General features: G+C 55.0%; 2 protein-coding genes across 8 annotated transcripts in view; both read right to left on the reverse strand.

The window, feature by feature from the left end:
* LOC133267741 (C-signal-like) overlaps positions 1 to 10,507 on the reverse strand; it is a 120,041-nt gene extending 109,534 nt beyond the window's left edge. The window contains exon 1 of the mRNA XM_061450267.1: positions 10,500 to 10,507. The gene's annotated coding sequence lies outside the window, so the exon portion shown is untranslated. The remainder of the gene's footprint in view (positions 1 to 10,499) is intronic.
* Positions 193 to 17,706, reverse strand: TMEM240 (transmembrane protein 240). 7 transcript variants are annotated; one of them, XM_061450273.1, is made up of 5 exons: positions 17,208 to 17,706; positions 16,338 to 16,600; positions 16,002 to 16,108; positions 5,470 to 5,678; positions 194 to 2,692 (listed from the first exon to the last, which is right to left on the reverse strand). In XM_061450273.1, the coding sequence occupies exons 2-5, from the start codon at positions 16,392 to 16,394 to the stop codon at positions 2,544 to 2,546; spliced, it is 522 nt and encodes a 173-aa protein (XP_061306257.1). In that variant the 5' UTR covers positions 16,395 to 16,600; positions 17,208 to 17,706; the 3' UTR covers positions 194 to 2,543. The 7 variants fall into 7 exon arrangements, with proteins under 7 accessions (XP_061306255.1, XP_061306257.1, XP_061306256.1 ...); XM_061450272.1 differs by having other exon boundaries at positions 17,204 to 17,706; XM_061450276.1 differs by lacking the exon at positions 16,338 to 16,600 and adding an exon at positions 16,879 to 16,926 and having other exon boundaries at positions 17,204 to 17,703.
* Positions 17,707 to 18,325: the final 619 nt, after the last annotated feature.

Raw genomic sequence — 18,325 nt, forward strand, 5'->3', positions numbered from 1 at the left:
CGTGGGCTTGGCTTTGCTCCCCAAGGAGAAGACATTGGCAGACCCTTGGGAACAACAGTCTCCTGCACACCACCACGGGTGAAATAACACACGGGACCTGGGCTGCCCCTGTGCAGGGAGAGCTCATGGAATCACTGCTTTGGGTGAAATAAAGCTCATCCAAGCCCAACACCTTCCCCTAGAGCAGGTTGCTCCAAGCCCCGTCCAACCTGGCCTTGAACACCGCAGCCTTACGTGGTGTGTAAGGTTATCCCATCCCAGCAACAGGCGTATTCTGGTCTCTGTGGTGAGGGTCACACCTACAGCAGTGTCCTAGGCTCAGAGGAAAGGGCACCTCACCCCAGGAATCTGACCTTGTGTCTCTATCGAGCTGTTTGACCTCCTCCCTGCACAGAAGAGGCACCGGATCCTTTGGGTCAGGAACAGGACCTGACCTGACTGCACAGGAAGGAACTTTCCCCTTATTTATTCAGGATGAGACTCAAAGCCCTATTCAGCTCCCCAGGATGAATCCCGTTGGTTTAGTGTGTGCTGGGACAACCTCGCCCTGTGAGGATACCTCTGGTTCCTTTGACTGTAGGACCAGTGAATTACTCCCAGTAAATCCAATTGCACCGAGAGGATGTTTTGGCTGATTTTCTGGCTACGTGCAACCAAGAGAGAGGGTAATAGCTGCAGGCACAGCAGGGTAAATCCAATCTGTTCTGAAACAATGGGAATATCACGTCAGATGTTCCTCTCGCTATTCCAGAGCCTCCTGTTCTTCTGCAGTTCTGGTGTGGATCAGACTTAACCATGGAAATCTCATCTTTAATGATAACTCAGCTAAGGCCAGTTGCTAGAGCAGGGCAGAGCAATCAAACAATAGGAGGCCACTGACAGATTCAAGGAATCCATAGAAGAAAACAGCAGTTTCTGATAGTATTCCTCATCCTTTTGTTCTGGATGTTTTCCCCATTTAAAGCCAAGACCACTCAATACAGAATGATGAATGAAGGAGAAATGATTGGGATTCAGGGCTACCACCTTCAGTATTTGGGGCTAGCATCTCCCTCCCTTATTCCTCTCAATGAAATCCCTCTCTTCCCACTGCAGTCAGCAGGGATACTGCTGTCTGCTGCCCAGCCTGTGCCAAAGCAATGCAGGCTGGGGGCATTGCTTCTGTCCCCCAGCAGAAGAGGACTGCTACAGGAACCAGATACCACCTCGTTGCCTTGGTGCACATGGGCTTTAGCAACACATTCAGGCAACTCTTACTGCAAGTGAAGGAGGTCTCCGGCTGTTGAGGTTGGTTTCAGACACTTGAGAGCTCCCTGGAAACCCACACCTAAGCTGTGACCAGGGGAAGCAAAGGCAAAACCTTTTAGAGCATCCTCGCACTTTGATTCCACCCGTTATGGGGACGTTGGGCTCTGTGGATGAGTTTAGCTCCAGGCCCACATCTCTCTGTGTTCCTCAAGCCAAGCCCAGCCTGGTGCTGAGGTTATTTCAGCTTGGAGCAGTAACACAAGAAGAAGGTGGCTGTTCATGTGCGGGAGGAGTGAAGGGTAACAGGACCCTCTCTGTCAGCATTCCTAGGGTGGTACGAACCCGGACCTCAGGCTCACCCTCCATGCAGAGGGGAGAGCAGCTCCTTTCCTCCAGGCAAGGGGTGGGTGGTGGTTTATGGAGCAGAGGGGTATGGTCAGGGTGTGAGTCAGATCCAACATTGTTCAACTCAATACACTTCTCACCCCCTATCAGGAGCATCTCTGCAGCACTGGTGAAGAACAACAGCAGTGGCATCAGGCAGGTACCACCAGTATAAAAGTGGTGGAAACCAGGCAGCACCAGCCCCCTTAGACAGACTGATCCCTTACAGTGCTGTTCCCCTGGTACTGAGATGTCTTGGGTTGCTTAAGGCAGGTTTCAGTGTACAGCAATGCAAACAACAGATCAGTTATATATTCCCAGGACTTCCTTCCCCCCCCACAGCAACTCCCCAGGCCAGGAACCAAAGCAACAGGGATGCTGTGCCTCCACAACCAGCGGGCAGCAGTCCCCTTCCAAACCTGGGCCCAGCCAAGCCATTCTAGCAAGGGAAGGAACAGAGCAGAGCAAAACCAAGCTGAAGGACCAAAGGAACGGGGGGACTCGAGCTCCTGGATGAGAAACTCTGCATCTTCTTCGTGTTGTCCCAGCTCCATACCCTCAGCCAACATTCCTCGTCGGGTAGCTGGATGTGCAGGGCAGCCGTGAATGGCAGGAAAAGGGGGCTGACAGGATAATGCAAATCTCTTTTCTCTTTTGTGTCTGTTTGCTTTTTACATATGTACACAAGTCTGACAATAAAAGGTGGAACACAGTGCAATGTCTTGGCTGCGTAGCATCCAGGACCGGCTTAGTTGTGCATCCTGGTGTGCCCCAGGGACACCCGGGGTGGATGAGTAAAACCGTGTTCTCAGCTGGCTTCCACAGAGGAGCAAACCTGTAGCTGTTCCCCTGCCAAAAGAGCAAAGTCCTCTTCAAAAGCTCCCTGCAGTCTCTGGAGGGGAAGGCGTTCCTCAGAGGTGCCGTGGGCTGGGGTGCCCGTTGTGGTACAGCTTCTGTTTGATGTGCACCATGTTCCCGGTCGCCTCCTCGTACTGCCTGTGGTGACGTTTCCTGAACTCCTTTAAGTTACAAAATTTGGGGATCCAAGACCAGGAATTGTCTGGAAGGCAGAAAGAAGGGAGATGAGGGATGACGGGAACGGCAAGGCCCTTGTCTGAACACGACCACATCCACACCTCAGACATGACCCTGAGCAGGCAGAACACAAGGAGCAGCTCGTTTCAAGAGCCCCATCAGGACAGTGAGGGTGGGAGTCGGAAGAGGCAAACCCCAGCTTCTTACCCTTGGTAGGAACCAACCCCTTGTGTGGAGCCCTATTCTTTGTGCCTCACTCGCACTCTGCGTGCCAGGCTGAGAGCAGGAGCAAGGTTCAGCAGAGGCAGTAACCTCACAGTGATTGCTGCTCACCGCTGTAGCGGGCAGGGAGCAGCCCTGGGGACCAAGCTGCACACGTATCAGCATCCCTGTTCCACCCCGGCTCTTTGCTTCTGCCCTCTGAAACATGGGCCAACTTCCCACAGCAGCCTGTCCCACAGCTCGCAGCCTACGCACCCTTCCCTATAGCAGTGTTTCAGCTGCCATTCAGTGCCATGAGGGCTTTGGGTCATTCCACCCAGGAATACACCCACAAAGGAGAATTTTCAAGCCCCAAAGAGCAATAGATTGTGTGAAGTTGAACTATTTCAACTAGCGTGAGGTGGTACGTGCCTGCTCCGACCAGCACTGCAGTTACTATGAGGTACAACCTGACATCTGAGTTTCTATGGAATGTTTTCTATTTTAAGCCATCTCTTCCATCAGGAAGGAGCCATAGGTTATTTGAACACACCAAAATTTAAGCTGATGAGGCCACAATGTGACATTGAGTCATTGCTAAGTGCTACTCGCATCTTTCAGGGAGGGCTCTCCATCCTGTACCAGCACAGTGCTCTGTACTCCCCCTATCCCAAGCTGTCACAGTCACAAGCATCATTTCTTTCTTTAAAGGGAAATCTTGGCTTAGGTACTTGTTCCACAAAGTAGTTATCCTTCCTGCTTATTGCCTTTAAAATGGCTGGATTTATGTAGTTGGTTTGAATGAACAGGCAATACCTAAATGCTCAAGGTTCATTATTTAGCTTGAAATTCCCCAGTGATTTTTCAGCCTGTCTTTAATGAAATGCACCTCAAAACCCCTTTACTGGAAAAAAAAACATCGTGTCCCACTGGAAACCTCACCATCAGATCAGATGAGAAGGGCTTCCAGGGTCTCCTCTGCCACAAACTTGGTTGTGAGGACACAGAGTTGTCAATAGAGCTGGGGACAGTGCAGGCACACAGCTGTGGTTTAAGAGCCAACTGGGCCCATGTGGCTGGTGCAACACCCCTAAAACAGCACTCAGAGACAACATCTCAGGGCAGAAGGGGGTGTCAGCCCCCTGCATCATGGCAGGGGCACTGCCAATGGGGTTGTTAAGGGAGGAAACAGCTGGGTGCAAAGTAAAACTGCATTCTCTTTGTGTAAAGATGTATCTGCGCGGCATACTGGCCAACCTCCTCTTAAACCCTTAGAATATGCATGCACAGGGAGAAAGCAAAAAAGAGCATTCATCTTAAACACTAAATTAATCACTAGCATTACCATTAAGTATTACAACTAAAAGTCTATGCAGTATCCATGCACAAGAAGGGAGGTTAGAAGGTGATAGCATGGATGTAGCCATAAGGGAAGGCATTTAGCGCCTTTAGGAGCAACATCACTGCGCTCACCGCAGCATCCTACCCAAGGCCCTACTGACTTCATGACGGGGATGAGGTCACAGCCACGGGTGGTCTGGTGCCAACCAGGTGTCACGGCCTCAAGATCGGCTCCGACACCTTAGATCCCACTGGGAACCTTGGCAATCGGCCTCCTGCTTGGGCAATGACAGCAGCACAGCCTCAAGAGAGCCCCGCTTCAGGAGCCGCTCAAGCTGCTGGGGATTTGGGAAGACTAATGAGGAATTAATAGCGTTTTGAGCTGGGTTTTTAGAAAGAGGTTGTCCCCTTCCATAATGAGAATTTCCTACAGATACATCTTCCTCTTGCTCTCTCCTTTTCCTCTGCGTTGTACTTTGACAGACACCATCAGTCAGAGTCAGAGGCTGAGATTTGTAGGTATGCTCTTATGGAATTACAAGTAATTTGCTACTTTAATAGTTTTTCTGTCTTTTTCCCCCCATAACAATTGAAGTCCCTGGGATGTTGGTGCTGAGGGAGCAAAGAGGGCAGAGAGGGCCTCTGAAGGAGCATCTGTTGGTCAATCCCAGGATGTTAGTTCAACTAACTGGTCCAAAGGCTAACCAGTACAGCTCACACTATGTTAGTACAGTAACACACAGGCTGATGTCACTACTTAAAGGAAGACACATCTGGAACAGCAATGAGGATGGGAAAACCTCAGCGGATGTGTTCCTGCCACAACACAGCAGTGTCTGTCATTGCCCTCACATTGTTCCCAGTTTATACAAACAACCAGAGGCTGCGCTCCATAAGGATGTGCCTGGCTGCAAATCATATGCATGGAAAAATCCGCACTTCGGGGAAGTTTTGTCTGGCCTGAAACTACCCTGCCCACATGTGCAGACACACACAGGCACCATCTGCCAACCTGCTGATGTTGGCTTCCATCAAACCTCCCTTTGCACCAACACAAACTTCACACTTCCCAAAGCACAGCCCTTGAGGCGAGGATCTGGCTATAACCATGGGACTATTCCTGCTTGGATAAAGAGGGCTGGGTTGTGGCTGCTCAGGAAAATCCCCACGGAACAAGACGCCCTCCTCCCTTTCCAGCAGCCTCAGAGGACAGGGCAAGGGATTGCGGGAGGAGAAGGGAGCCCACACGGATGCACTTACCATACCGTCGGCTGGTTCTCCAGGCTCGCACTGCGTAATGGAGAACCCCATCCATCCACACCAGAAACCAGCTTATACAAAAGCCCAGCAAAAGTCCCAGCATCAGATCAATCTCTTGCTTGGTTACATTGTCAGTCACAAAGTAATTCTCCGAGGAGTCCACCACTGACTGATCCCCGTCGTATGGGATAACATAATGGACATGATGCCTGTTGCGGGGAACAGAAAGAGGGAAAAGCATCAGTGGAGAAGAGCAGACTTTGTCCATCCAGCAGCCAGGGCTGCTTTAACACCATTGCTTCGAGTTCCTACCAGCATCCCTGCGAGCAGAGGGGCTTTTGGGGGGGGTTAAATCAGCAGAGGAATTGGCAAAGAGTGAGGTAGAGAAGTACAGAAACCTGAAATCACGGCTGGGACTCGTGCCGCATCCCGGACACGTCGCTGTGCCTAAGCCCATCATCTGTGGAATGGGAAATGACATTAAGGGCAGCGTGAGGCTGGAGCTGTCCCTCCGCAGAGACGTAAAGGGCACAAATGCTTTCATGTCCGCAGGCAGAGGTCAGGAACGCTCTGCTCCTGTGAGCACAGCCAGGCTCGAGGGCAGCCGTGCACCAAGTGCCTCACAGGGGCGAGACAAGTCCTCTCTGCAGCACTGCCCACGCTGGGGACTTCATGGTGCTGCTCCAGGGGGTGCTGCTTTGCTTCGGGTCCCATCCCTCAGGGTAAAACAAGAATCTCATCTTCCACGTTATTGATTTCCCATACTTTCAACTACTGTGTCACATACAGGGATGCTGGAGAGGGGTCTTCATCAGGGTTCAAACTGAAACAGGGGAGCTCTTAGGCAGAAGCTCTTCCCTGTGAGGGTGCTGAGGCGCTGGCACAGGGTGTCCAGAGAAGCTGTGGCTGCCCCATCCCTGGCAGTGTTCAAGGCCAGGTTGGACACAGGGGCTTGGAGCAAGCTGCTCCAGTGGAAGGGGTCCCTGCCCATGGCAGGGGTTGGAGCTGGATGATCTCAAGGTCTTTTCCAATCCAAACCAGTCTGGGATTCTATGACTCTATATTAAAGCAGAACATGTCTACAGCCATGGAGGTAGTACCTAAAAGCATGCCTTGACCTCATCCTCAGGGAGCAGATAGCAGGGATGGGATGTGGGTCTCTTACCCTTGCCAAGCAACAGGCAGCAGTTCCTGCCTGTAGCAGATAGACAGCAAGAAATCTCAGCCCAGGAGCAGCCAGCAGCCTCGCTTGGGTTCATTTGTGCAATGAGGTGATGGAGACCCAGCTTGTGATGATGCTGAACTGCTTGAAAGACCCTGGTTAACTCGGGGAAAGCAGGAAAATGGCAGGGATGGAGTGGGGGAGTTGTAGGGTACAAAAAGTAAGGCAGGTCCGTGTGGGCTGAACATGGGGGATAGGAGGATCCCAGATGACAGGGGATGCATGATGCAAAGCAGAACTGGAAGCAAGCTGCTCTGGAGCCTCTGCATCTGCTTTAAAAGGCTCTTAACCTTCCCTGAAGAGCCATGAGGCTGCCCAGGCTCTGTGCTCAGCCCTTGTACCTCCTCCCACTGCCTGCTTTGGGGACAGCACTGCCTGGGCAGGGGCTGGCTCAAGGACAGGGCACGTTGACCCGGGCTCCCCCAGCACTGCCCATACAGCATCACCTCCACACACACATCTCTGCCACCTCCACGGACCCAGCCTTGCTCCCACATGCAGGAGAGGAGGCGATCGCTGGAGGCCTCTGAATATGCATGAGGTGCAGGTTGCTCCACAATCATCCCGAGGAACGTCCAAATATTTACACAAACAAGCCTCCTCTCAAAGGAACCTACTGAAAACAGCCCTAATCTCAGCAATGACTTAACGGAGGCCACCTGCACCAGAGGCACCAGCTCCCAGCAGAGCAGGGCTGGGGGACAACGTGGTGCCACGGGGTGTGGATGGGAACCCATCCCTGGCTGCCTGGTACTGCTCCCCATTGCATTCAGCAAAGGCCCCAGCACAAGGCACCAGACTGGGGCAGCAGCAGGAAGGAGATGCTCTGATGGCATCTCAAAGTGATCACAGAGGCTTAGGGCAGGCCCTGGTTGGTTTATACCCAATTCTTAACTGAATTTGGGTAGGGAACAATCTAGAGGCTCTGTGAGGGAGGCTCCCAAAAAGGGAGCTCTTATCCATGAAAGGGAGGGCTCCCATTAATTTAATGAACACAGCTGTGCAGAAGGGGAGAAGGCAAGCCTCACACATACCTCCCATGTGCCATGCTTCCCATCACTGCCAGGGATAACTTAACCGAATCCCTTTTGCTTCTTGCAGTACAGAAAGAGCCTAAGGGCTGAGTCCACAAACACCTCCAGGAAACAAGACTGGAATGATCAAGAGGTGCCGGAGCAGGAGCCGGATGCTTCTCCTCTGTATCGCTGCATCACAGCCCACAGCGCAAGCTAAAGCCTCCTCATGCAGAGCATCGCTGGGGCTGAGGGAGCAAAACTATCTCCAGAACAGGACAGAGCCCTTCCTAGGAAGTGTGCGAGAGCTCCCTCCATATGAGGTGTTTTCCTGGAGGCTCTGTACCAGAAGACAGCCCTGGAGCACAGCTCTCCCATTGCCAAGCCTCCCCCAGTACTCGGGAGCGGGGATGTGCCTGTAGCACTCATGTATGTGCAGAGGCACACACACACACGTGCCATGGGCCGTAGCACTCCCCTCCCATGCTTCACAAGAGGTTTTCCCTCCCACACACCCTGTTTCCTTCACAGCTCTCGTTCTTTGCTTGCAGGGCACTGAGGGAAGGGACGCAGTCACCTCGTCCCTCTGCCCGGTGCGGGCTGACTCTGCACACTGCAGTGGGATCTCCTCCAGCTCTCCTGGCTTCCTCTGGTCACCACCGGCCTGAATGGCACCTTGAGGGCAGCAGTGAGGGACTGACACTCGTGCTGTGGCTGGGGCTCCTTTCCCATGCACAGGGAACTGTCCCCAGGGGCTGGTGATCTGAGTCCCTGTTCCTGGGCTGTAGCTTCCAGACAGTCACGGGATGGTTGAGGTTGGAAAGGATCCCTGGTCCAACCCCTGCTCAAGCACCCAGGACCACGTTCAGATGCCATTAAACATCACCAAAGAGGGTGAGCACAACCTCTCTGCACATCCTCACGGAACCCTCACGGTAAAAACATGCTTGACCCTCCTGTGTTTCAGTTTGTGCCTCTAGTCCTGACACTGGGCACCGCTGCAAAGAGCCCGCCTCTGCCTTTACACCCTCCCTTCATGCACTTCCATACATTAAGATCCCACCTGAGCCTTCTCCTCTCCAGGCTCCACAGCACGATGAGTCTGGGTCTGTGGATCACTTAGATCGAGAGGCTGGAGGGGAATGGGGCAGACAAAAGGACACAGGCTAAGGGTGAGCATAAGAAGTGACCATTGGCTTCCAACGTTCCATAAAGAGGGATTCAGTCCTCACAGTATCCCTGGGTCATCCCTGTGCCTGTACAGCATGAAGTCGTACGGTAGAAAGGAGTCGGCCCTTGTTGTATGGTGAGCCACAAAGCCCAAAGGCAATTCATTGGAAGGCAAAATTCAACAGAGAGAGGAAACTTTGACCTGTCCGGATGTGGCAACCGAATTTTCCAGCTCTCAGAAACCAAAGCTGCATCCCAGCTACAAACTTCCCTAACAGAAAAGCCTCCAGTCACTAAAGCATCCCAGCAAAGCACTGGAGGCCCTGTCCTGCCACCGTCCAGGCAGCTTTTGGGAACCCTGCGTGCCCTCTGCAGTGGAATGCTGACCCCAGTTTCCACTGGGAAGGCTTCAGCAAGGCTCAGGGAAGCCGGACTTGCTGGTGCAACAGTTTTCCTGCTGCAGCTCAAGTCCTTGGGTACGTTACAGGAGCGCTTCGGAGGCACGGGCACATCTCGGAGCGTTATTAATAGTGCGCAAAGGTCCAGTGTCCCCACTGTGCACCAAGGGAATCGGAAACTGGAACGTGGCCTGGATGCCTCTGGGGGCTGCATCCAGTGGGGGAATGTATCACCTCCGTGCTGAGCATAACGGGGGTGCAGCAAGACACCCCCCAGCCCCATGCCAGTGCACCTCCAGCGAGGGCAGACAGTGCTGGAGGTCAGCTCATATATGTGTATGATGAGATATATATCATATGGTGATGTAAATGTGACTGTTTGCTCTGATATACATCTATTAGAGCAAAGGCTTTTGGCCAAACCTTGTGTTCAGAACGTGGCCACCCAGGGGCTGACAAAACCCTCCAGCCAGTGCCTGTTTCACCAACCAAAGGCCTTCGAGAGGACAAAACCTTCCTTCATCCTTGCATTGCCCTTAGCCAGCAGGCAGACCTCGACGTGGGTGTGAGGGCTCTGGGGTTCACAGCACAGAGCTGTCACAAAGTACATGTGGTCCTCCAAAGGTAAACCCATCCCTGAGCGTGTTCCTTTACAAGAACAAGATGTACCACGTAACCTGAGGGCTAATTCCTGCGCCCTCCAAGCTTGTAGGGGCTGTTCACAACACATCCAGGATATAAATTATTCCTACGAGGTTAATCATGTGCCACCCCCCCCCCTTCGAGCCATACTTCACAGTGATGCCCACCCTTGGTGTGATGGAGCTGATGTAATTGTAGGGAAGTAAATGTAACCCCTCTGCAGGCCAGAAACAGCCTCGAAAGCAGGAGTGGGTGACGGCCCGAAGCAAGGGAGAGGCTGGGTTTTCTGGTCCAGGCCCAGCACCAGGCTCAGGTGAGAAGCTGAAGCTGCAGGACAAAGGCAGCACAGTGATGCCTGTGCACGTGTGAGCTGCAGCATCCCTGTCCCCTTTCCCGGTCTATGTGACAAAGAGGGGAGACCTCTGTGCCAAGAGGAGCAGAGCCTTGGGAAGTTTCCCTACAGAGCTGCCCCAAGCGCTATTGTCCCTTCCAGTGACCTTGCGTGTGTGCTGGCTGCTGCAGGCAAGGCACAGCACTGAGCCTGCAGAACCAGCGCCGCTGAGCGGTCGTGGGAGATGCAAAGAGCCCGGCGCTGCCTCCGCACCTCCCGCCGCTGCCCTGCCCTGGGGATGCCACACGAGGATGCTCCGGCTCCCTCCCGGCCTGGGGCCCATCTGGTGGCTCACGCTGCAGTTGTCACAGCCTGGAGTGAGCGGTTCCCCGGCTCCAGCTGCAGCGGGGGTCAGGGCAATGGGGGTTACCCTGCCCTGCCGCCAGCCCCCCCCGCCCCGGGCACAGGCAGCCCCCAGGCGGGCCCTGCACAGGGCTGCAAGCGGAGCTAGAGGGAGGCAAAGAGCCCTCCTTGCTCTGCATCCCTGTCTGACCTTGCAGCCTCTTCCGAACGTGCCACGCAGCCTCTGCCAGGCTTTGCCAGCAGAGCCAGCCTGCAGACCGGTGCGGATGGCACCGTGGCCCAAGGGACAACACCGACCCGGGACCCTTGGCACTGGAGCAGCTATTAGAAGGCTAAGAAAGGCCTGGAGGTCTCCAGCACTAGGCAGTGAGCACACCCGCAGTGGGTCTGGGGACAAGGAGGTTTAATGACTTGTTCAGAGTGGTTGGGGAAGGAGGAAACAGGGCAAAACTGTACTCTGCGTACCCCCAACATCAGTGCTGCTAGCCCAGGACAGGGCCCAGCGAGCAGCAGCATCCAAACCCATGCTGCCACCAGACAACAGAGCTCCAGCACCTCCGGCCATCCTCCCCGGTCACTGGTGCTGCGAGTGACCCAGCATCAGGGCAGAGCCCCAGGGAGCACCCACTTCACACATCAACACTGTGTGCCCAGCCAGATTGCACTGCAGGCTCTCCATGTGCACCAGTTGCTCTGGAGAGGTCTGGCATAGCCTTGTCCGGAGATATTCCCTCCTGGATCACAGCCCAGTGGGAACAGGGCTGAAGTACCCCTCAGATGGACGGGCCCCAGCTCTGCTGCAGGGTGCTGGCATTAGGTAAGGCTGATACCCCTCTCAGTCCTTTCCAACCCTGCTCACGGGGAGAGACTCAGCCAAGGTCACTCAGAAGGTCAGTGGCAAGGAGAATACATGCCAGAGCTCCTGAGCTCCCCGTCCGTTCCCAGACACGGGACTTCCAAGCCCCCCCCCGGCTGTTTTGGCCGGCCCTCGCTCCATGCAGGTGTCATCTGTTCTCTCCATCTCACCCTGCCTCCACGGACGCCCTTTGGTGTTTTTCCTTTGCATGACATCACCCAGCTCCTGATCTGCTGCCAGCTCTCTGCTTCCAGAGAGGACCCTTTACTGGCTGGGACAGAGACACTCGGACTAGGGCAGTGCTACGCTCCTGCAGTGCCCCATAGCCCTGCTCTCTCCTGGGAACAGGTACATCCCCAGCCAGAGGGGTGAGCTGCCTGCATGCAAGCAGGCCCCAACACCGTGATTTGGACAGCCTGACTATCTCCACATGCTGAGGACAGGGAGTGCCAAGCTCCCCCAGGGATCTGCTCCAGCAGGCACATTCCTGCACGGCATCAACAGGAGCCAGCAGGAGTGTAAATGAGGCTGTCACCCCTTCCTCCTCCAGCGAGAAGGCAGATGTTAAGAGAGGAACAGTCCCTGTCATACCAGCATGTCTGTTCAGGCTCGGTGTCAGCACCAGGTGCCAGGGCCAGCCCTGTCTCTGCTGCTGATCTCCCTCCAAGCACCATCACTACACGAGCTCCCCTTCCCACCAGGCAGCTGTGGATGCACTTTGCCTGGCCTCAGGGCTCCTGGCAGCTTTGCCCTCCTTGGCTCCAGTGGGAAAGCCCCGGTCCAGCCTAACAGCAATATCCCCCCCTGCATGGATGAGCACATCTGCTCCCACTCGCAGCACAAGGACCATCCGGCTCCGCTCTGGGAGGAGGACCACTCCAGTGGCAATGCTGCCCAGCCCAGGCTCACTCACACTGAGAAGAGTGGCTCTGAACAGACCACAAACATGCACCAGCCTCAACCAACTGCTTGCACTGGGCAGAAGGGCAGCTTGGACATGAAACTCCAGCAGCATAACCCCCAGCCAAACAAGGGGGCTGGACCCTGCAGTCACAAGCAGTCACTGAAACCTTGGCCCAGCAGAGCCACAGGTCCCTTCTCCCATCATGGTCCAGCCTCAAAGAGCTCCAGTGACCCTGACCCGCAGGGATGTGCACAGCAAGGGTAGCAGGGTTCAGATGCAGCAGGACCTGAAGATGGGGATGGGTTTCTTCCCCAAATGCCTTGCCCCAGTGACTCTCCCCAGTCACACACCAAGTGCTCAGGACCATGATAAAAACACAAAGTATATTCCCCAGCTGCAGGAAATGAGGCCCTCTCTGTGAGGCAAGGGGTGGCAGAGGGGTGTTTCAGGAAGAGGCAGGAATGATGCCATAAGCCAGCACTTCCTTCCACTTGCCCCGGGACTTTCTTGCTAGACCTATGTTGAGGAAAATGGGCACAGACCTCACTGCCCGTGAGGGGCGATCCCAGCCACAGCCTCCATGCAACCTGAAGAGCAATTTGAGGAGCAGCCAGACCACTCTCCATGCACACGGGTGACTCCAGTGAGCCCAGAGCCACCATGGCACGGCTCACACTGCTGCCTGCCAGCTCCCACCAGAGACCAGCACTGGAGGGACACTCACCATATCCCAGACACCCCTCCTGAGGGGGCAGCAAAACACGAGGAGTGGGAGCTGGAAACAGCCAGGCCCCCATCCCATTGCCAAAGAGATCCAGCTACTGATGCACTAAAGGGCACATCTGCCTTTACCCCCTTCCGGCCATGGTCAGAGCCAGGACTCCAGGGCTGCCTGCAGTTTTGTGCCTGGGAAGGGGCACTCCAGCATCAAAGAGCAGCAGGAACAGCCAAGAGCTGAAGTCTGGCCTTTTCCCTGAAGCCTTGCAGGGATGACATGGGACATGGTGGCCTGGGAGGGGCAGAGCCCCACATCCCCAGCACGCCTGGCTCCAGCAGCACTGGGACACATATGGTGCACAGCCACCACCAGCAAGGCAGCAGCTCCCAGCCCCTCACACCAACATGAGCTCAGTGCAGATTCTGATTCCTCCTGCAGAGCACATCCTGCCATGCACTGGATGCCCAAGGCCACCCCGGTGCGGCCTGGGATGCTCAGACCATTCCTGGGGAAGGGGTCCACGCTGGTACCCTGAGGACGGATACAACCAGGATAGGAGAGTAGGAAAACCTTTCTGAATGAATTAGAGGGGTAGCTGACACCACAACCTAGGCGAGGGCAGGAGGGAAGAGCAGTCATCGCAGCCGCTCAGCCTATTGCACATCAATCTTCATTTATTCCAATTCTTCCTTCCATTTCTGCACCATTTACTCATTTTCCCCACTCCTCCCTGCAACACACTGAACTGCAGCCAGTTCCCTCCTCCAAGGACTCCCTTTGGTTATTGGCAAATGAGGAGTCCTGTATCAGCCCCTGGCACCACTGCTCCCAGATGCATCCCTGCCTAGTGCAAGGCAGCATTGCTTATGGCTCATCTATGTGCTCTCAAGAGCTGCACCCAGAGCACTTGGACTGCTGACAAAAAGGCATTCACCAGCACCTGCCTTATAAATCAGAGACCTCAAAACACTGGCACTTGGGCAGCAGTCAGAGCTCACAGTGAGGATCTCAGACCAAACCTTAGCACGAGGCCACACAAGCCCCACAGCACAGTGATGCTTCATGCAAGGGTCTCTCCACCAGAGCATGAACGTGTTGAAATCAATCCTCATGCACAACAGGAGCGATGCCTGGGGCAGAGACTGGCGTGCTCGTTCTGTTGGCAAGAGCCATTGCTTCTCCACACCTAAGGCAACTGGTAAACTTCTGCTTTGTGCCTTCTCTCAGAGCCATATGTGACTATTTGGAAGCTGGTTTGCTCTTTCTAAGAAAGGACCCAACTATGGGGAGAGGGCCGTGGCTAATTCACCTGCTCAACAGCATCTTTACTGACATACAGTGAGGGGAGAGAGGAGGGTCCCCGTCACCCCCTCAGCCTTGGGCAGAGGGGACACTGCTAACACCACCAGTGAGACCTGACACACCTCAGCCACTCCAGTGTGTCAGTCTATTACCAGCAGCCAATTTTCACCACCACTGAACACAGCTTTGACAAGCAAAAAGGGAAATCGATTGAAGAGGCAGAGGAGGACTCTTAAACTAGTGAAAAACATCAGGATGACTCCAAAATGTTCCCTAAAAAAAAAGCCAATCCCTGCCAAAAAAAGAAAGGCAAAGATGCTGTGGATATTTCTTGCTCCAGTCTTCCCCATTGACCCCAACACAAGGTGCCTGAGGCTCCCAAGGAGCCAGGATTGAGGGTTTGCTCACTAAGTCCCTCAGGCCTGGCCGCATCTGGCTTGTACCCTCTTTGCTGCTCTGCCACAGGAACCTGAGGAGGAACCATGGGGAGAACGGTAACAATCACCATCAGTGACTGAAGCAGAGTGGAAGGGCAAAGCGGTTTTCCTTCATTAAACTATACACATCCCAGTTTCAGCTTAGCTTCCTCACCAGGGTCACCAGAGGGATGCGACACCAGCGAGAGGGGATGCAGCTGGTTCCAGAGGATGCTCGAAGAGGGGTAAAGCTCGATCTGAACGCTGGATGTGGCAGGGGAGGGCTCCCCCAGCACGTCCTTTGGCTGGCACAGCCTCGTGCTGCTTTACTTCCCCACAGAGAAGAAACTCTCCAGCAGCAGCAGCAGCAGCAGCAGGCAGCGAGTACCCAGGCACAGGAGGGTAATGAGGCCTCGAAGGGATCACTGACAGCAGTCCCATAGCGAAGAGAGGCATTCGCCCCCCTGGCTCTTAACAGGAGAGCAGCCAAAGCCTGGTTGAGCTCTCCAGCGCTGACACACAACACAAGAAGTGAACCCTGTTCAGGAGGATGAAGCAGTGCCAAACAGCCGTGGGGAGAGGTGGGTATTTGTCCAGTCATAAACTCGCACACAGCAAAGGCATCGCTCCTGGCACAGGATCCACCCCGGCGCTCTGAGCTGACTCAATGCTCCACAAAGCACAGCCCAGCTACCCCTGTCCAGCACCATCACAACTCTCAGCAGGAAAGCCACGGGGAATTAAAAGCTGATCAAAGATTACAAAGCCTCAAAGTGACTCTGCCCTAGACAGCAACGTTCCTCCCTGGGCACAGAGCCTCCAAACCCCATTCCATTTAAGCCACCAACTGCAACACCAGGACCACGAACACACCGAGAAGCAACGCAGCCAGTGACGACAACAGCAGAATCACGAGCGTTTAAATGAAAGTTACTTTCCCAGGGCTCCCAGATGCACATACACAACATGCACACAAAGGAAAATGGACTTCCAGGCCCTCGGAAAACTCTTCTTCCGGAAAAACCACACAGCACCCCCCTCCCTTCATGCAGGAAGGTGAGACACAGCCAGAATGCAAAGATGGTAGCCCAGCCAGCAGCACCCCGCCGCTGGCCACCACCTCGCTGTGCCTTTCCGATGGGATGAGGTGGGAAGGGGCTGGGGAGCCGGGTGAGAGCTCGAATGCAGGGAACTTACCTTCCACAGTTGCAGTGACAAACTCGGTCTTCCCCTCTCAGATGCGGTAAGATGTAATTGTGAAATCTGTCCAACAACGCATTCATGTCCATCAAGCAAGCTATTGCCTGTAAGAGCCCATAACCAAGGCATCTGGTCAACTCTGGATGATGGAATAAAACATTGACTCGAGTTTGATTGCCAAAGACTGAAGCAGTCATAAAGAAAAATAATCTTTGGTGCTTAATGGGGCACATGCACACGCGCACACACACAGAGGTGCACAGGCTGAGGGACAGTGCGGGGAGGGGAAGAGGAGGAGGGATGGAGGGGAGGGAAATAAGCAAAATCTCTTACCATAACGATAGAGGCGCCCAGGATCATGAAAATCATGGTGTTTGCATTCATGGACATCAATAGGGAATTGCCAGCGGTCGGGTCCGTCCAGCCCGCGGACGGCGAGCGGCGGCCGCGCTATTCCGCAGAGCTCAGCCCGGGGCGCATCGCGCTCAGCGCCCGCACGCTGCGGTGCGGCGGGGGGCCCCCCGCACACACGCGTGTTCCCCGCGCCGGGAATGCCGCGGGCTCCCGCGCCCTGCCCCCTTTATGTTTTTATTTGTCTAGGACAGATGTGATAGATAAAAAATAAAAATAATCATAAAAAAAATACACCCCCACCCCCCCCCTAAACCCCCCCCACTTCTCTTTGGCCCCGGCCTCCCCTCGGCCGAGGGGGGTGCGCCACGTCTCCGGGAGCGGGCAGGCACCGCCACAAGCACAGCCCTTCATGCAGCAACTGGAAAGCGAGCCAGCCAAAAACGGGGAGGAAAGGGGGGGGGGGGGGGGGGGGAGAGGAAGGCTAGGGGAGGAGGAGGAGGAGGCAGGCTGCAAAAATCACCCAGTCCGGGGGAGCCTCATTGCATCCTCTTCGCCGAAATCAACCCCCCTCCCGATGGGTGCCATGAAAAAATAACAATAAATAAATAAATACCTCAAACGTCGAAAAAACGATACCCAAAAATAACCCATCACCACCACCACCACCACCACCCCCCCCTCCCCTTGCCGGCTCCGGGCTGCGTGTCCCCGCTGCTCGGCTCCGCGCTGGCAGCCCCCGGCGCGTTCCCCCCCGCACCGGCCTCCAGTGGCTCCGCACGGGGATGGCGGGGGGGGGGGATGAGCCCCACGGAACCGGCCGCCCCTTCCCCACCTCGGGCATTTACCTACGCGGGGAGGCGAAGCTCCGGGAGCGGCTCATGGCGGGCGGCGGCGCTGCGGACCTGCCCGTGCGGGGCTCCCCCCGCCCCGCACACACTCGCTTCTCCCCAGCGAAGAAGCCCCGGCGGCAGCGGCGCTTGGCCGCATTTCGAGTCCCACACGCCATCCTCACCCCGCCCTTCCTCCCGCCCGGGGCCGGCCCCGGGGCACCGCCGGGACCCCCCAGCCGGGGGTGCGGGGAAGGGGGACACCGGAGCCCCGATTGCCGCCGCGCTCCCTCCGGCAGCCGCTGCCCGCTCCGAGAGCCGCGGCCCCACCGGGGGAAGCTCCAGCCTTTGCCCCTTCTGCTCATGCCAGGGCCCGAGCACCCGCTTGCCCCAAGAAAGATGCCCAAAGGGGCACATAAGGAAGGCTGTGGGCGCCCAGCCCTTCCTTGGCATCAGAGCCAGGAAGGATTCCCACCTCTGCCCACCATCTCCTGGGACATCTCAGCACCCTGAGAATAGCTGGGGTGATGTGGATGCAGGAGACCCGCTCACTTTTGGGACTGAACTAAAACTACCCCACACATCATCCTGTCTATCAAGCCTGAGATCCGAGGTCTGGGCAAACGGTTGTGCTTGAGGTTTCCCCATGGTTTCATTTCCCCACTGGCTCAGTCCACCTCAGGCCATGGTTCTGAGCTCTGGGAAAAAGAACAGAGCACAGGAATAACTTTCTGCTTGCTTGTTTGCTGTTTGTTTTAATGGAAACCACATAGCCACCACGTGGGAAATGCGTGGTAGCACAGAGCTTGATGGCTATCGCGTCGTGCCTTTATCTCCAAGCCATCAACCTTCCTCAAGGTGAGTTTCACCTTGCTAGAACTCAAGTAACATTTCTAGTTTAGGCTTCTCAGGGTCATCAGCATGGAGTTTGCTTGCTCTGGGTTTTGCATCCTCACGTATTTGTTTTTCCTTCTGTTCCTCAGGCCACAACCAGCTGCCTTATGTAATGACTTGGGTTATATAAACTCCATTCTTCAAGGAACAGTCATTAACCTACTACCGGGTATTGAAAATACCAAAATACTGTCACACAATTAAAACCACTAAATGGTGTCCTCAAATTAGAGCACAGATTGCAGT

Source organism: Pezoporus flaviventris, unplaced genomic scaffold (assembly GCF_033815535.1).
Source record: "Pezoporus flaviventris isolate CSIRO_AGI_PZ_B2104156 unplaced genomic scaffold, CSIRO_AGI_Pfla_v1 ptg000009l, whole genome shotgun sequence".
NCBI lineage: Eukaryota > Metazoa > Chordata > Aves > Psittaciformes > Psittacidae > Pezoporus > Pezoporus flaviventris.